Raw genomic sequence first — 15,525 nt, 5'->3', positions numbered from 1 at the left:
TGCATTACTGAATGCAATTGAGAAAAGAAAACCATTGATTTTTACTTCCCAAGAATAAGTGTGACCTATACTGAATGTGTATGAAATGGTTTTGACTTTCCAAGAACTGTTAGGCATTTCAAATAAGGTCTATACTTGGGTCTGTGTGCCTTCAAGTGTGGTGTTTTAATAATTGTGATTTCATATGTGTTAGTGCTTACTTAGACTTAGATTTATCTGGGCCTACTTGTATTTAAATACATTTACATACATAGTTTCTCTTTGGACCATTTGCATTACAATTTCATTTTGTACTGATTCTACAGCCCTCTTTCCCTCCAAAAATGAGCCTGGCTGCTCTGTCTGCTCTACCATGTACTCAGGTGATACAGCCTTATACTAAGAGTAGAGTCTTATACTGCCTCAGTTGAATGGTTTTACTAAGCCCTCCATCACTATTGTAAGATAGTGTGTGCTGGGTCTAGGAATTTGAAAAGACTAGTAAAGTCAATTTCACTTTACTTTCTCTGGGAAACAGTAGTTTATCCCAGGAGGTATTTAAACCTTGGTACAGCCTAAAAGGCTTCCCTGTGTCACTGCACTGAGGGTGCTGTGTGACACAAATGAAAAGATGATGCCTATGGAGTTGTCTAAAACTCCATAATCAAAGAACAAAAGAGTAAAACGCATCAAAATACATGGAGTGGGGAAAAAAGGCTCACACTCTCCAGGTTAAAAAAATATAAAGTCCTCAAAATCTAGCAAAGTTGCTGGTGGTCTCTAAGGTGAAGAAATTAGCACATTTATGAGAATTCTTCCTAACAGCCGGGTGGAGACAATACAGGCACTGGGAATGCTCATCATCCAAATAAACATTCCGCAGTTGGTGCACAGCTTGAAGAGGGAGGCTTCATCCTTCTCCTCCGACGTGAACCAGCGCGGTGTAGGCCTTAAGAGTTACGGAAGCTTCCAAGAAGAACATGCAACGATTTCTGCCCTTGAGGGCAGTTGAAAGAGGCCTAAAAACGGGTCTGTTAATTGGAACAATGAACGATGGAGCACAAGGGCTTGATTGACTGAAATTGAATTCTCCAGTACAAAAAGCGAAAAACAAAAGCTCAAAGAGCAACACACGAGGACTCCCAACACTTGAACGCGCGGTATAAATCTGAAAATGGTTGCCAGGGGAGGGGCTGAGGGCAGTCATTGGCTAGGGGCAGTATGGCCCAGAGCTCAGTGATTGGTTTATAGGAGAAAGACAGTTCTGAAACTTTCCAGCCTGACAGGGAATATTCATGAGCATGTGAATGCATGCCAGAACCCAAGCTGGAGAACAGGAGGAACCCCAGTAAATGTGGTTAAGACTTGCTCCCAAAGAAAATCAACAGCGGCTCAAGGGGCCTCGGAACGTGATGAATAATCGCCCACTCCAGGACCAAAAAAATGTACTGCAGCCCGGCAAAACAACCCAGTTAGGTACAGGGCTTTTTCCATGTGCAGCTTGGAAGTATCCAGTGCATAGGGGCTCACACCCTCCACCAGCGAGGACTCAAAGGGAGCAAAGGACATTCCTACGACATTCACAATCAAACATGAAGTGAAAAGTTAGCAAGTAGCATTAAAGGGATGGTCTAGTAAAAAATGTTATTTAAAAAATAGATAGGCCACATAAAAAAAATACTAGCGCTCTCCGTTTTAAAACTTCCTATGTAAAATTTTGTAAAAACGTTGTATTTATGTTTGCGCTTTGACCGCAAACAAATACAACGTTTTTAAAGCTGCGGTTTTATTTCTAAGTTTTCCGGGCTCCTCCAGCCTGGAAAACTTAGAAAAAAAAACGCAGCTAGTGCTTATTTCTTGTAAAATAAATAAATAGCATTTACCGAGATTCAGCTGCAGCTTTCCTGCTCTGGTCTCTGGTCCCCGTCCTCCGGCTATAGCACTAATGAAGGGAAAGCCACCCAGCGGTAGCCTTTGTTTACTACAGCTGGATGGCATTTCCTTCATTAGTGCCGCAAAAGCAAAAGCCAGCACAGGAGGGCCTCCATTTCACAAAATGGCTGCACACCCCTGTGCTTGCTTTTGCGAATTTTGAGCTTGAATAGCTCAAAATTTTACATAGGAAGTTTTAAAACGGAGAATGCTAGTATTTTTTTTTATGTGGCCTATCTATTTTTTAAATGAAATTTTTTTCTAGACCATCCGTTTAACTCGAAGATGGCTCCATTGAATGAATGGACAAAGGCACAGGCCAAGGCCAATGGCTGGAGTCACCCTCGCCCAGTCAAGTCTCAGCACACTTCTGAAGTCACCCACAGCAAAGTGAACGATGCTGTGGGGATGCAGCAATAAACTGATCAGAAAACTGTTGCAATATGGAATGCGGGACCTAGCAGATGTGGGAAAGCAGCAGAAGTCTTCAGGAAGCCTGCACAAGGGAAAAAACAAACCAGGATAGGACCATGCCACTGTACCAAGCCAATATGGTCAAGTAAGGGCTTTAAATGGCAAGAACTGTGGATTTGAAAGGAAAAACTCCTCAAGTCATCTGCTTCCTTCAATAAGGAAAACAGCAAACCCAGAGAAGGAAGCAGGGCCAAAGCAGGTACTAAAGTCCAACGCAAAACGAGGCTGACCAAAGGGCAGCCCTACCAATCACTGGAGGAGCCTGCAGGCAAAGGGTCAAATCACCAACCACAATGGTTGGTCATTAGTATTGCCAATTTAAAACAAAACAGAGGTTGCCATGGTGAGCTCACAAACAGCCAACATGGTAAAAACTGCCATCTTCAGGTTACCACACGGCTACCTTGAACAGAGGATATCCTAAAAGAAAATAACAGGAGGATTTTAAGAAACGCACTGGTGCCCCGATGTCTAAAGGCACACTGGGTAAAATGGCTTGCATCTCTGGCAAAGCCCGTTAGGTTTTAAAGTCCACCTAAGGTAGTGGCCTTCAAACTTTTTTGGCCTGGGCCCACACCCTGAGCAAAATTTGGGCAGGCTGTGCCCCCCACAAATGCCAAATGGACAGTGGGTACAAATGGCTATGAACTATTGTGCGCCGTCACCACTCCCTACTCCCATCCCAGTCCCCTGGCTCCCCCACCTGCTCCCACCAAAGTCCCTGGGCTCCCACCAAAGTCCCTGGGCTCCCACCAAAGTCCCTGGGCTCCCACCACCCCGGACCAACACAGTACAACGGCCAGCAGGAGCTGGTGAATTATTTAAGTGGAGTCGCATAAATATTTCGCACAAAAATGCCATAGCGACCGAGCACAGCGAGGGAGCCCGAACCAATCAAGTTCGGTTCGGTGTGTTTTCCCCTGTGAATTTTTTTTAAATAATGGGTTAAAAGTTTGCATTTTGTAGCATACTTTTAAAAACAAAATGGGTAAAAAGCCAAACAGTTTACAATAGGCGCTGGGGAGCCAACGGGGAAAGCATGGTATTTTTGACTGGACATCTATAATAGATAAAAATACTATCCCTGTCCCCTGAGCACCACAGCGCCTCGGAAGGAGAGTTGATTTTGGCAGGTGGGTAGGGGCATTATGCAACAAAGGCATTTTTAAAATGCCCCCCCCCCCCCCCTCCATTCGCCAAAATCAGCTCAACGGACCAAAACAAACACCTTCACACAGCAATCACTATCATTCATACGATCAACATACACTCACAACACAAGCATACATGAATCCATACACATTTAAATAAAAACAAAAATGAACATAAACATACCTTCTGCAGGGACCTGCGTGTGGGTGCTGAAATGCCCCACTCCAGGTTGCTCTGTACGTATGTGCGAGGAGGTGCAGGACATGCAGTGCCCCAGCCAGCATTTCCAATGAACTATGTAAGGCTGGCGAAACAAAACACCCCCAGCCTTGCATAGCTCAGTAAGCATGTGCGGCTGGGGTACTGAACTGTCAAAGGGGAAACCGTGTTTCCCTTTGACAGTTCAGCCAGCCCAGGAGCACTCCCTCATCTGGAAAAGACAGCCAAGGGAGTACTCACTGGGCTGGGTCATCGGTTCCTCCATAATGGGTGAGGGTCCCCTGGGTGGACGCCCCCTAGCCCATTATGGATGAGCCGCCGGGCTCAGACTGGCCTATAGGGTAATAGGGCAACGCACGTATCAAAAACGCAAAATGCTTGTGTAGGCCAGTCAAAATGGGTCATTTTTTCAGCCAATGAGCCATGATCCTCACACTTCCATGTCAGAGCTGGTGGTATGTCTCCTACTGTGCATCCATTTAACATTTGTAAGTTTCTTACACTCATTTCTTTCATCCATTTTGCTGCTAAGTTTATACTCTGGTGTTTTCGGGTTAAAATGGTCAATATTCAAATCACCACTGAGTATTATATTGGTACCCATTTGTTCACCAAGTAGGCGATCGATGCTTGATAATGTATCAAACTCTTCTCGCCCCGCTCTTCCATGATTCCAATATACATTTATTATGGTGATTTGTTCTGTTATTTGAGACCTGCAGTTTAATTTGCCAATCGTAGACTCCTGTATGTATGGAGAGTGATTTGCTGACTTAAGAATATCAAAGCCAGAATCACTTCTTACCAAAGTTATCAAGCCTGCCGTAGGGCGTCCCTTTTCTAGTAGAACGGCTGGGTTTACAGCAATTTTGAAGTCCGATATTACTGGGGTAGTACTTATCCAAGTCTCTTGTAGACAGGCAATGGATAAGTCACCCAGCCACTCCTTGTTAAAGTGTCTAAATCCCTGCGTGTTCCAGGAGCCCAAGGTGATATGTTGTGAGACCTGTTTCTTATGGCATTATTGCGGGTGCTTAGTGTTTAGCGTTACAGCTAACCATTGCCAATTTTGCAATGATTCGTGCGTGTTATTTGACGGTATAATGGCCGTGCATCCATCATTTAATGTCTGACCTTGTATGGGTATACTTATTTTGTCAAGCTCCTTTGCCGTTTCTGGTCTTTGAGCTTTCGCAAAATGACATTTGTCGCATTGTAGGGGGCTCCTTGTTGGACCTCGGTCCGTCCTCTCCGATATTGTTGCAGGATGATAGCATAGGTTTCGCCGGCCTGGTAAAAGCCAATTTGTCTACGCCTGTTGAAGGTGACAGGCTAATGAACGCTCATATATAATGTATCCTTTCTTTGTCGTTGGTTTGGACTATTGACTGAGCATCGGATAACTTCTAAACATCAAAGCCCAAAGAAAATAGAGACATTAGCCTCTAAAATCGAGGTAGCAATTAGTGGCGAAGCTATGTGAATCACTGCTTTGTCATTTCGCCGCTCATCCGGAAATTCGACAATCTGCAGATCTTCCGTGTTGATTGAGTGCAATCCTGGTTTAAGATGTAGAAGTTTCATAATATAACTTCGATTTAAAATCAAGTTGTCAAGCGACTTTAGCCTCTCAATCATTAGTCTGACTCGGTCTCGAGACCCTCCACCTCCGATGTGGTTCCATCCTGTCATCGATGGATCTACGTTGTGGTTTTTTGGAGGTTTTCTCTCATCTTGATTGTCAGATTGAGGATGCCGTACGTCCCGCTCCTCACAGCCTTGAACGTGTCTCGCCCTTGTGTCGCTCCATTGGGGCTCCATATTCGCCTTTATTGTGTTTTGCTCGTGAGCATCTCTCTGTATCTTTAGTCGTTTTTCTTGCATTGTCTGAAAAATAGGGCTCTTCATTCGTGAACGTACAGGTGAGGAACCTCTTCCTGAAACATTGGTGTCACCGGGCGTTTCAAAGGAGGGTAGCAGTGCTGCCTGACTAGAGGCTACCGTGTCTTGATTGGGCACTTTGGATTCAAGCACTACCAGTCTGCCTTCAGGCCTTTTATGTGGTACTTCCTTGTGTGTGGCTTTTTCACTATTAAGTTGATGTTTCCCACTAGTCGTACAAGGAGACTCAACATCTTCATATTCCATTTCGTCGTAAGTTGACATGTTCAACAATTCAGGCGGAAAGTCAAGTTCTTCATTTCCATTCGCCTTTACAGTGTCCCTCGTTACATTGGGCGACGTAGTTGACGGTCAGGTCCAGTCTTGAGTCTTCCTGCAGGAGTGATGCTGGCCCACCAGACACCCCCCAAGCCCCCCCCCCCACCCCAAGTCTGCCCGCCTAACAGTCTCTCAGCAGATAAACTACCAAGCTGGCAAACCCAAGCGGAAAGGGTAATTGGAGAACAAAACAAAGACAGATCTTCACAGAACTGCACTGATGCCCTCTGGTACTGGATTGCTCGATTGCTCGCCTCAGTGTCTGTGAAATCTAGGAAGAACATATATGTTGGTATATATGTGATAGATATGTAAACATTTTCTTTTACTATTTGCTTTCTTTTTCCTGAAATACCTGTTGCCTATGCTTTAGTGCTGATAGGCTTTCTTTTCTTTTCAGATGATGTTGAGCATAAACTTCTGTAGACTTGAATAACTTAAATGTCAGCTGAAATGTCTTTATATATTAAAATGATTTGTAATACCCTTAACTGAATTGCTTTTGACTAAAACTAAACTTATAGTACTTCAAACAGAAAAGTCTGTGCACACTTCTTTTGAATTGCGTGCACACAATACGAAGACTGCTGTACTGATTTGGATCTGCACATGAATTTGATGCTTCTCTTCTGGATACACGAACCGCGCTTCCTTCCGACGTAAAAAATAACCTACCGCGCTTTAATCCGAATCTTGCTTTGCTTACTACGAACAGCGCTGACTACCGTTGCTCGATTTCTTGACTGAAGAACCGAGCATCCATCCGACACTTGCTTCGTTAACGAGCCGCGCACAGCTTCCAAAAAAGAAAAGACGTGTACGCGACGGCACGTAATGAACGTAAGTTTCTTTACTCTAACCTTACTATAACGGCAAAAAGCAAGACAAAGATACGCTCGCGCACGGAACTACTAAATAGTTTAAAACACAAATACAGCCCGAGCTTAACTGTATTTGTAAAGGAAAATATATTATATATATATATTTTTTTTAATAAAACCGCGCAAGTGTTAGATAAACCTTGCGCATGTAAAAACTGTATGAACACAAAAATATATCCACGCCATATGCAGATAACGGAATCAATTCTGATAATGGAAAATTCAGTTTTTTCAGTATTGCTTAAACAAATGTCTCTTCAAAGAATAAGGCAATTGAAAACCTCACTCAATTTCAGAAGTCTTGAAAAAGTGAATCACTTAGCTTGCTTCATCTGTATCTTCACTGCTCCTAGGAAAGTCTTGAATTTAATGTCTTCTGAAAACCTTCGGAAATCTTTAAAGCTCTTCTGGAAAAAGCTAACTATACATATTTTAAAATATACTCTAGAGCCAAGTAGACTGCGACCTGCCACAAAGACAGCTAAAATGAAAGGCAGTTTAGAACCTTGAGCAGCATTCCAAACTACCTCATAATCTATTTACACCAATCACTGCTGCAGAAAATACCCTCCATCTTGCTTTGGGGAAATAAGCGATTCCTGAATGTACATTAAGGAATTTTAATACAAGTTATATTTCTAATTCAAACATAACCCAAACATCACACTATTAAGTAAAACTACATCCAAAAGGGTTTTGTTGCTAAATTATGTTTTCTTACTTAAGTGTGAGCAATTGAAATCTATGAAAATTATCTTGTAATAACAGTATGTCTTTTGAGGTTGTGACCTTTGAAACCCTAGAAATGTACCATGGATTCCTGACATTGACGCTGCTTGTTTTTTAGCTGCGGTAGACAAACAGTTATTGGTTTCATTTGGTAGCACGTGGACCACTGATGTTCCTAAGGAATTTCCGAGCTCCGTTTAACTTGTTACCTTTCCTTGCCGGTAAGTTTTTAGTTTTCCTACTTTGCGGGACTTTCTGCACTTTTCCCTTGTTAGTGTATTAAGAAGCTCCTTCCTTGTTAAAGATAGGGAACAGTATAGGGGCTGTACTTTCACTGGCAGTTTTCAGACTGGCATTTTTTGCGGCCTCCAGAGGACGAGTCTTTCAAGTCGATTCCACTGAGATAATTGCATGAGCTGGATTTGCTGAACTTCTGGCTTGTTCAAACGCAGTATGAAAAGACATGTCAGCAATTTCAATGAGTGGTACAATAGTTTGACATGGTGTCTCAATACTCCGATATGCTTGAGTCCGTAGTTGACTGAGTCTTGTCCCCATTATTGTTGGAGTTCGAGGTCGAATACACCGTCTTCGGTGTTTGATTGTGTTGTATGGTGATAGCTGAATTCCATTTAGTCTGCGACTCGTTGTCCATAACGGCAAGTTTAGCACCAGTAGATTTTTCACAAATGCCATGTTTGGTGTTAAGCAATACGTCGACGGCCGTAGATATACTTTGGTGTGCAATTGTGCTCAGCAAGTAGGGTTCTTGGCCCGGTTTAAATAGCGCAAGTGCTTCCCTTGCAACTTCCGCCAACAACTGTTTGTCAATTGCGTCGTTAGTTCTTTGTTCCGATAATAGCTTATGTAGGCCATCAACTTTTATCGAGTTCTCAAGTTGTTTATTTTGAAATTGGCCACGTTTGTTCCACATTTGCAACCTTGGAATTTAGCAATGCCAGAAGTGTTGTTAAAACTCTTGTTGCCTTGTGTAAACTTTCGTAAAGTTTTGTGAATGGAGATAGAGATGGACATTGTGGCTAGTATTAGTTCTTGTAATTCTCTTAACGGTAGTTTTGTAGATGGGTCTATATCACGTTTCACGGCTTTAGCGTGATGAGGCTCGCTGTTGTCATAGCGTCTGTTCCTAATTTTAGGAAAGGGTCATTCCATGAGTAAGAGGCAGCCAAATCGGCAGTGTCAGACTCAGAATTGTCCGATATGGACAATTGTGACATTCGTGTTTGTTTTTGAGGCCCTACAAATGCTCGTACCTTTGGTATTGGAACAGAGCCTTTTCTGGGACAAGACCAGTAAGTCAGACTGGTCGAAAAGCGGCCCAATATATTTGTCTTTTTCAGACGTTTTCGCTCTTTTATGAGGAATATTCAATAGTGCTTCGTCACCAAGGTCTGAAGTCCCTGTGAAATGGCGTTTCAATGAAACCTTTGAGCAACCCTTATGTGGCTGGGTTGAATCGCACACATTCGCTTTACAAGCCTTGGTCATTGAGTTTTGCAATACATTGTTTGCTATGTCCAATGAATCGCGTCACGCATCAGGAGTATTATTTGTTGTGATCAACGTTTTCGGGTCTACCATCATAACTATGTTTGGTCCTGTATGATGTAATTCGCACCCTCTCACGAAACTGGCATCCAGCGGCTTTAATGTAGGAGCATGTTCGATGTCACGCTCTTTGCCCCCCCCCCCCCGGCGCCTCACGCAGAACGGGGGCCGTGTCAACATTCGGCACCTCAAGCGAACTGTGTCGCAATGGGCATGTGGAGTGTTCACACGCATCGATCGATCTGTGCTCGACAACTTCGGTCTGGCACGTTATGCGTGCTATCATCTCACATCTCTCAGGACACCCATCAAAACACTCGATCACGTCGCCCTGCAAATCACCCAGCGTCTCCACGGCATCCTCAGGCCCGCAAGTGTCATCGAGTCCGGTCGCCACAGACACAGGCACCGAACCCTGATCCTCGCCGCAGGTATCTTTCTGTCTGAAATCTTGTCGGCCGTGTGAGTCGAGTGCGTCAATGTCGGGTGTTTAGTTATGGCCGCGCAGATTACATTGGAGTCTCTGTAATGATTTGTCAACATTTCCTCGTGTTGTGTAAGGGTATCAGCAACAAAAACCTCAGGAAATGTGTCTTCCATTGTATTGATCATGTTCTCATCTATTGACAAAGTTGTAATATCAGGTGTGTCGGTAAGATTTTGAAAGGCTGCCTCAATGACATCACTATTGGACGCGCATGAATAATAATGACTTCGTGTTTTGATTATCTGCATGAAAAGCGATATGCCCTTTAGCATCACCTGTACACTCACGTTTAGTCTGTGCTCGTGTTTTCAGCGTGGTCGTTGATGTGGCTGTGACAGTCGGCGTCTGGCTTGGTTTTTTCGCATTCGTCATTGTTGTGCCGCTGCGCACTCGCCAAACAGCCCAACAGCAATATTCTCAGCCCTTTGCACCTCAGGGCTTAGCACCACAAGGGCGCAGGAGGCGGCCTTAAGTACCATGTGTCTGGGTGATTAGCCTCAGCAGTTGAAGCAATTAAAAGGTACAGGCACCTCCACGCTTGTCCAAGAGAAAGTTAAGTCCAGCAGCAAGGATAGCGAGTCAGTATGCTCTCCACACTCGCCACAGCCCAACAGCAATATTCTCAGCCCTTTGCATATCACAAATTGCTTACATTTTAACAAAAAAAAAAACCTTGGGTACTATTCAAACATTCTGTGCCTAAAGGAATGAATATCCATTTTCAACTGTGGGACACTCATTGGTGCCGGAGCGGTTTTAAGGTCCAGTCTGACAATGTGAGCCGCCCCTGCCCATATCCTGCAAACAAAAAAAAAAAACAAACAGTTGAAGACCTCTGACCTAAGTTAAGACTTTGTAAAAGCGGACCTCTCGAGTATACAGCAAGCTCCAAATTCTAGTATAGGCCTCTACCACGCAGGTAAGGGTAGCTATGGCAGTGCAGCCAGGCTTAGCTTAAGAGGGAGATGTGGGCTGTAGGTTAGTACAAATTTAGACTATACATAGGCCCAAAAAAACACTTAATAAAATTATATATACACAAGGCAAAGATAAATCTGCAGAACATGAAATACTGTTTCAAACTAATAGAAAACCAATATAGCAATTCAAAGTTAAGTAAAACCAATGTTCTAGTTACTCAATGTTCTGTTGGAAGGAATACACACCACCAACATTAGCAGGTAAGCACCAAGACTTGCAATGCCTTTCGTAGGCCTCAAGTCTTTAGCAGTCCATCCCTATGTTGGTATGAGTTCCTAAAGGTCAGATTGCATGGAAAAGTAGGTAAGGCACACTGAAGTGTTGAAGTTCCAGAGGATTCATCAGTTGACCAGTAAGTAGCAAACTTTAGATGGTTAAAAGGGGTTCAGGGAATTCATAGAAAGCTCCCTGAAGGCACACAAGTGTTTGGCCTGGGTGAACAGTATGGGTGAACACCCAAACACTGGTATCAGCACTCCAGCAGCAAAGGAGCAACAGAACAGCTCAAGCAAGTTTAAGTATTACCAGGAGTCTCTCAGTGTCTTAGTAGTGATGAAAAGGAGGAAGCAGATGCCGTCACAATGCAGCAGCTGTAGACCTGGTTGCCCGTTCCTTGGTCGTGGTGACGAAGGAGGGACTCGGAGGTATTTTGCAGCAACCGTCGAGAGTGGTCATCCAGTGAAGGATTCTACATACTCTAAGCAAATCTGGTTTTTGCACATTTTCACAGACATCAAGGAAGAATAGTTATCACCCGATTGATTCTCCTTGCTTACTCGGTCCTGTACTCTGGCGTGGGACTTTGAGGGGGATCTTGGCCCTGGAGATTCCGGAAGAAGGCCAATGTTTCTGGAGGATTTGTTTGCAGCAAGATAATGCACCGCAAAGTGGTTGCAAGTCCCCTGGTATTGGTGTTCTGCAGCTCAGGAAGGTTGGAGAATGTCAGAGATGGCCCAAATTAAAGGTTGTTTTAGGTATAAGTATGCCCCACCAGTCCAAGGGAGGAGGAAGTCCTCTTCAGAGCTTCCATGTCAATTTGAAAACTGGGTCAGTGTTTGGCAAGAATTGATGCAGTCCAACTGGTCACCCTTGGGTGCTGTACTGCCACTGAGGATTCAGCCTGCAGATAAATGGCACAAGGTAGTAAAAATGAAACCACTGCCACCGCCCATTCAAGTGAGTTAGTATAACAGAATGTTGATTCTAAGCAGATTAACAAGCATCAGAAAAAGGTGTTACTAAGTTACCCCCAGCTATCCACACAGGGTGGTGTGTGCTAGACCCACAAAACAAAAAGACAGGGGTCATCTTACTATTCTTGGGAACAGTAGTTCACCCAAAAAAAGTAGTTAAACATTTAAAGAAGCTCAAGGAACTTCTCAGTGGCAATGCACACAAGGTACCATGTGTCAATGCAAAAAGCAGATGCCTATTGAGTATTAAATAGTAAACACAAAAATCCTAGTCAGAAAAAAGCCAGACTGAGACTAAAGTCCCATTCACTCAGAAGTTAAAATTAAAAAGCCCTGAGTACATCAAAAGAGCTGGGGTCTCCAAGTTAAAGGGACTTGGCACAGAAATGAAAATTATCCACAAGAGTCAGGACAGCACTGAAATTCAGCAAGCTTGTCTGGTCGCTTCGAGGTGCTGCAGCATCTCTGGTCGTCGTCTTCTGATCTTCAGTTCGTGGTCGACTACTTCAGCCTCGCCTTTTAGGCAGGGACCAGGCCAATAAACATGTATGTAACATTCAAACTAGTTCTAGGCAGACATGCGAGAAAACAAAGACCACTGAAGTTTCAGGCTCCTCCTCAGCTTCCTGTCCTCACAGATACACTGTCGCCTTGGCAGGCTTCTCAGAGGATTCCAGTCTAACAAAAACTCAAGGAAGGACCTCCCCACATCCTGCATGGCAAAACGAAGACCAAGATAGGACAAGCGCACAAGAAATGGTGAGGAAAAAAAAATAATAAGTCGCCATTTTGACCCTTCTGTGCATTACCATGAGTGAACACAGCCATCGGGTAAAGAAAATACACAAAAGTCAGCAGAGCATGTCCACTGTCACCAGTCATTCAGGCATGCTGGTCACCAACAGAAATGTTACAGGAGCAGTGAGAAAGGGGGTACAGTGCGACCCCTCAGCATCCCACCCAAGGTGGTGTGCAGATATCACAAAAATAAAAATAAAATGAATGTATGGTTCATAAAAAAAGTATCCCTCTCCTTGGGAACTTTAGTTCACACCGGGGAAAATAAAATAAGGGAAGCCCAAAGGGCTCCCAGGAACACTGCACAAAAGGTGCAGTGTGCTGCAAAAGTAAATTACATATGCCTTACAAAAGATGGAGGAAAGTAAGACTCCATAAAATAAAGTACAAAAATAATAAAGAACAAGGGTTCACATAGTCAGAGGAACACAATGTGCTCCCGCTCAGAATAACAGACAAAAATCCCAGAAGTCTAGCAAAAAGTGCTGGGTGTCTCTCGTGGAGGAGATTTGACATAAAAATGAAACATCTCCCCAACGGTGCATGTAATCCCTGCCTTGCTCCGTGAATTACATGCATAGATTATCACTGCCCCCCCACCCCTCCATTCGTGTGCAATTCCTCAATAACCTGACCGTATAAAGAAGCCACCAACTTACCATGATCACTGTAGCGCCTTTGTTTTTGGCTGGAAGTGATAGTCTTTGGACCTTTGTGATGAGGAGACTGTCCAGTGCTGTTGTTGAGATCACTGCTGGGCCTAACCTTTGCGAGTGAAAGATTGCTGCTGGAACTTGAATCACTTGCGTCAAGCTAAAAGACATAAAAAGTGAACTCATTCCATACTGAATGTCTGTAGGTCATTCCAAAGGTACTAAAACACAAAACATTCACCCCCACATATTGCAGATGTAATGGACAAGCACAAAGAAATCTGATACAACACATGCTTATTTAAACAAACAAGCTACATATTTGAAATTGTTAAACAGTACAACACAAATAAGGATTTAAAAAAGTACATGCCTTAAGTAGGTGTCACTGCAACTGAACTTATTTAATATTAGGGTAGATTCTGATTTTTGAGGGTTCTTCTATCCCATTTAAGGGGCTCTGTATACAATTTGTTTTTTTCTGTTATTTTTCTTGAGTCTTTGACCTTATTTTTGTGGGCCTAGAACCGTCAATATATGTGCCCCTGCTTCATAAACTTTAGCCCCAGGGTGATTATATAACCTGTAATTATGCTCAAGAGTGTCCTGGCAGCAGTGATATACTTTGGCATCACCAGGGATCCAGCCATTATTTTGGCCCCATTAGTAGCTCAATGTACCAGCATGATAGCTATTGTGATAATGTTTTTAAGCTCTCGTCCTAACCAATTTGCTTAGAGCTGTCCCTTTGTGGGAAACATGAGGCGGCCTTAAAAACGCTGTTGTGCTAACATGGATTCACCCTGACGCCAGCCGTCTACACTGTAGCTTTGTGTAACTTCATATGGTGCCAAAGACAGCCCAGGTACACATCCAGTGTGGAGTGTTTAATAGTTTTTTGGCCAGTCCAATTGGCTGGCCAGAAAACATGTGTGTGATTGGAGGGCTGGCCAGCCCATGAGTGAATGTGCTTGTCCAGATGGCACGCCGTGCATTCCTGACATCACTTCATTTTTGCCTGAAATGCTGAAAGATTTGCCATAATGATGAGCAGCTGATTTTCTGGGACAAGGTTTGGCTCTTCTGACTTGGCCCCAAGCCCTTTGTCTAGGCTCCTGTTTTTTCCATCTGCCAGACAACCTCTTCCTGGGCAGTTCCTTATGGTTGTCATAGCTGGACTAGATGTCCCATACCAGGACTGATTCTGGTCCGTACTCATTGACTATTACCTTGTACTTTCAGGCTAACCAAATGTCTAAGACAGCATGACCAAACCTCAAAAATAACAAAACTAGTGTTATACCATTATGTTTGCAAAAGCTTGATGAGCCACACAGAGGGCTGGCTAGCTAATCTCCTGAAGATGTAGGATCCTCAGGGTAAAAAGGGAAAGGGCAGGAAGAAAGCATGACCACAGAGACGTGGTACAGATGCAGACTAAAGGATTAAAGGGTGGGCACTACCGTTACATTAACCTCCTTTAGGAAATCCAAGACACAAGATAATATAAAATGTATATTATCCCCATGTATGACATACATTACTTACTGTAATCAAATTTCTGGTGCTTGTATCCGCTTAGATTCACATGCTGTGCACATATAATCTGACATCTAGTGGTAATCGCGGTGTATTGTATCTTGTTTTCAAAGTTCAAAAAGGGATGTCAACCTACGCATGTCTTACACTATCCCTAATGTGACGAGTAGTTACCCATGATCCCCGTTAGGAAAGAATTGACTGAGAGACTACACAACCCTTATCTGCTTGTTATTAGGTAAGCCACCTTTTGGTCTGTCCTACACAATTTGTTAGTGACTGGGCAGCCAGGCCTATCAACAGGTGTAAATGTGAGCTCTAGAGCTGTACAAATGAAATACGTAAATCCAAGTAGCCAAGTAACACTTACACTCAAGGTTTCAGTTACAAATAATGTATTGAATGAACATCACATTTTAAATAAGCGTTCTTTAAAAAGGCAATTCATACAACGTCAACATACTGCAGAAGTACTTTTCTGATAATTCTCCCCAACAAGTATCCACCAACTTGTTTTGATTCTGAAATGTGCCAATTCCCTTCTACCTTAGAGGCCCTTTGTGGGACTTCAGGACTTTTCATTTCTAACCTGGAGAGAGCGAGACCTTTTTCCCACTCGTGTATTTTTTTCTGTGATTTGGACTCGGTTTCTTTTGACTTTGGAGTCTGACAAACTCCATACGCATCATCTTTGCATTGTGACAGCACCTTCAGTGCAG

The 15,525-nt window shown here is 43.5% G+C and overlaps 1 protein-coding gene across 5 annotated transcripts in view; it reads right to left on the bottom strand.

Annotated features, from left to right (window-relative positions):
* MARK3 (microtubule affinity regulating kinase 3) overlaps window positions 1-15,525 on the bottom strand; it is a 606,883-nt gene that overhangs the window by 125,935 nt on the left and 465,423 nt on the right. For all 5 annotated transcript variants that reach the window (XM_069638126.1, XM_069638125.1, XM_069638123.1 and 2 more), the window contains exon 12: window positions 13,274-13,427. In XM_069638126.1, the coding sequence (XP_069494227.1) occupies window positions 13,274-13,427 (154 nt within the window). The remainder of the gene's footprint in view (window positions 1-13,273; window positions 13,428-15,525) is intronic.

The sequence above is a fragment of the Ambystoma mexicanum genome, chromosome 14 (genome assembly GCF_040938575.1).
Source record: "Ambystoma mexicanum isolate Mex_15411 chromosome 14, UKY_AmexF1_1, whole genome shotgun sequence".
Lineage (NCBI taxonomy): Eukaryota > Metazoa > Chordata > Amphibia > Caudata > Ambystomatidae > Ambystoma > Ambystoma mexicanum.
This window is presented reverse-complemented; position numbering and strand designations above follow the sequence as displayed.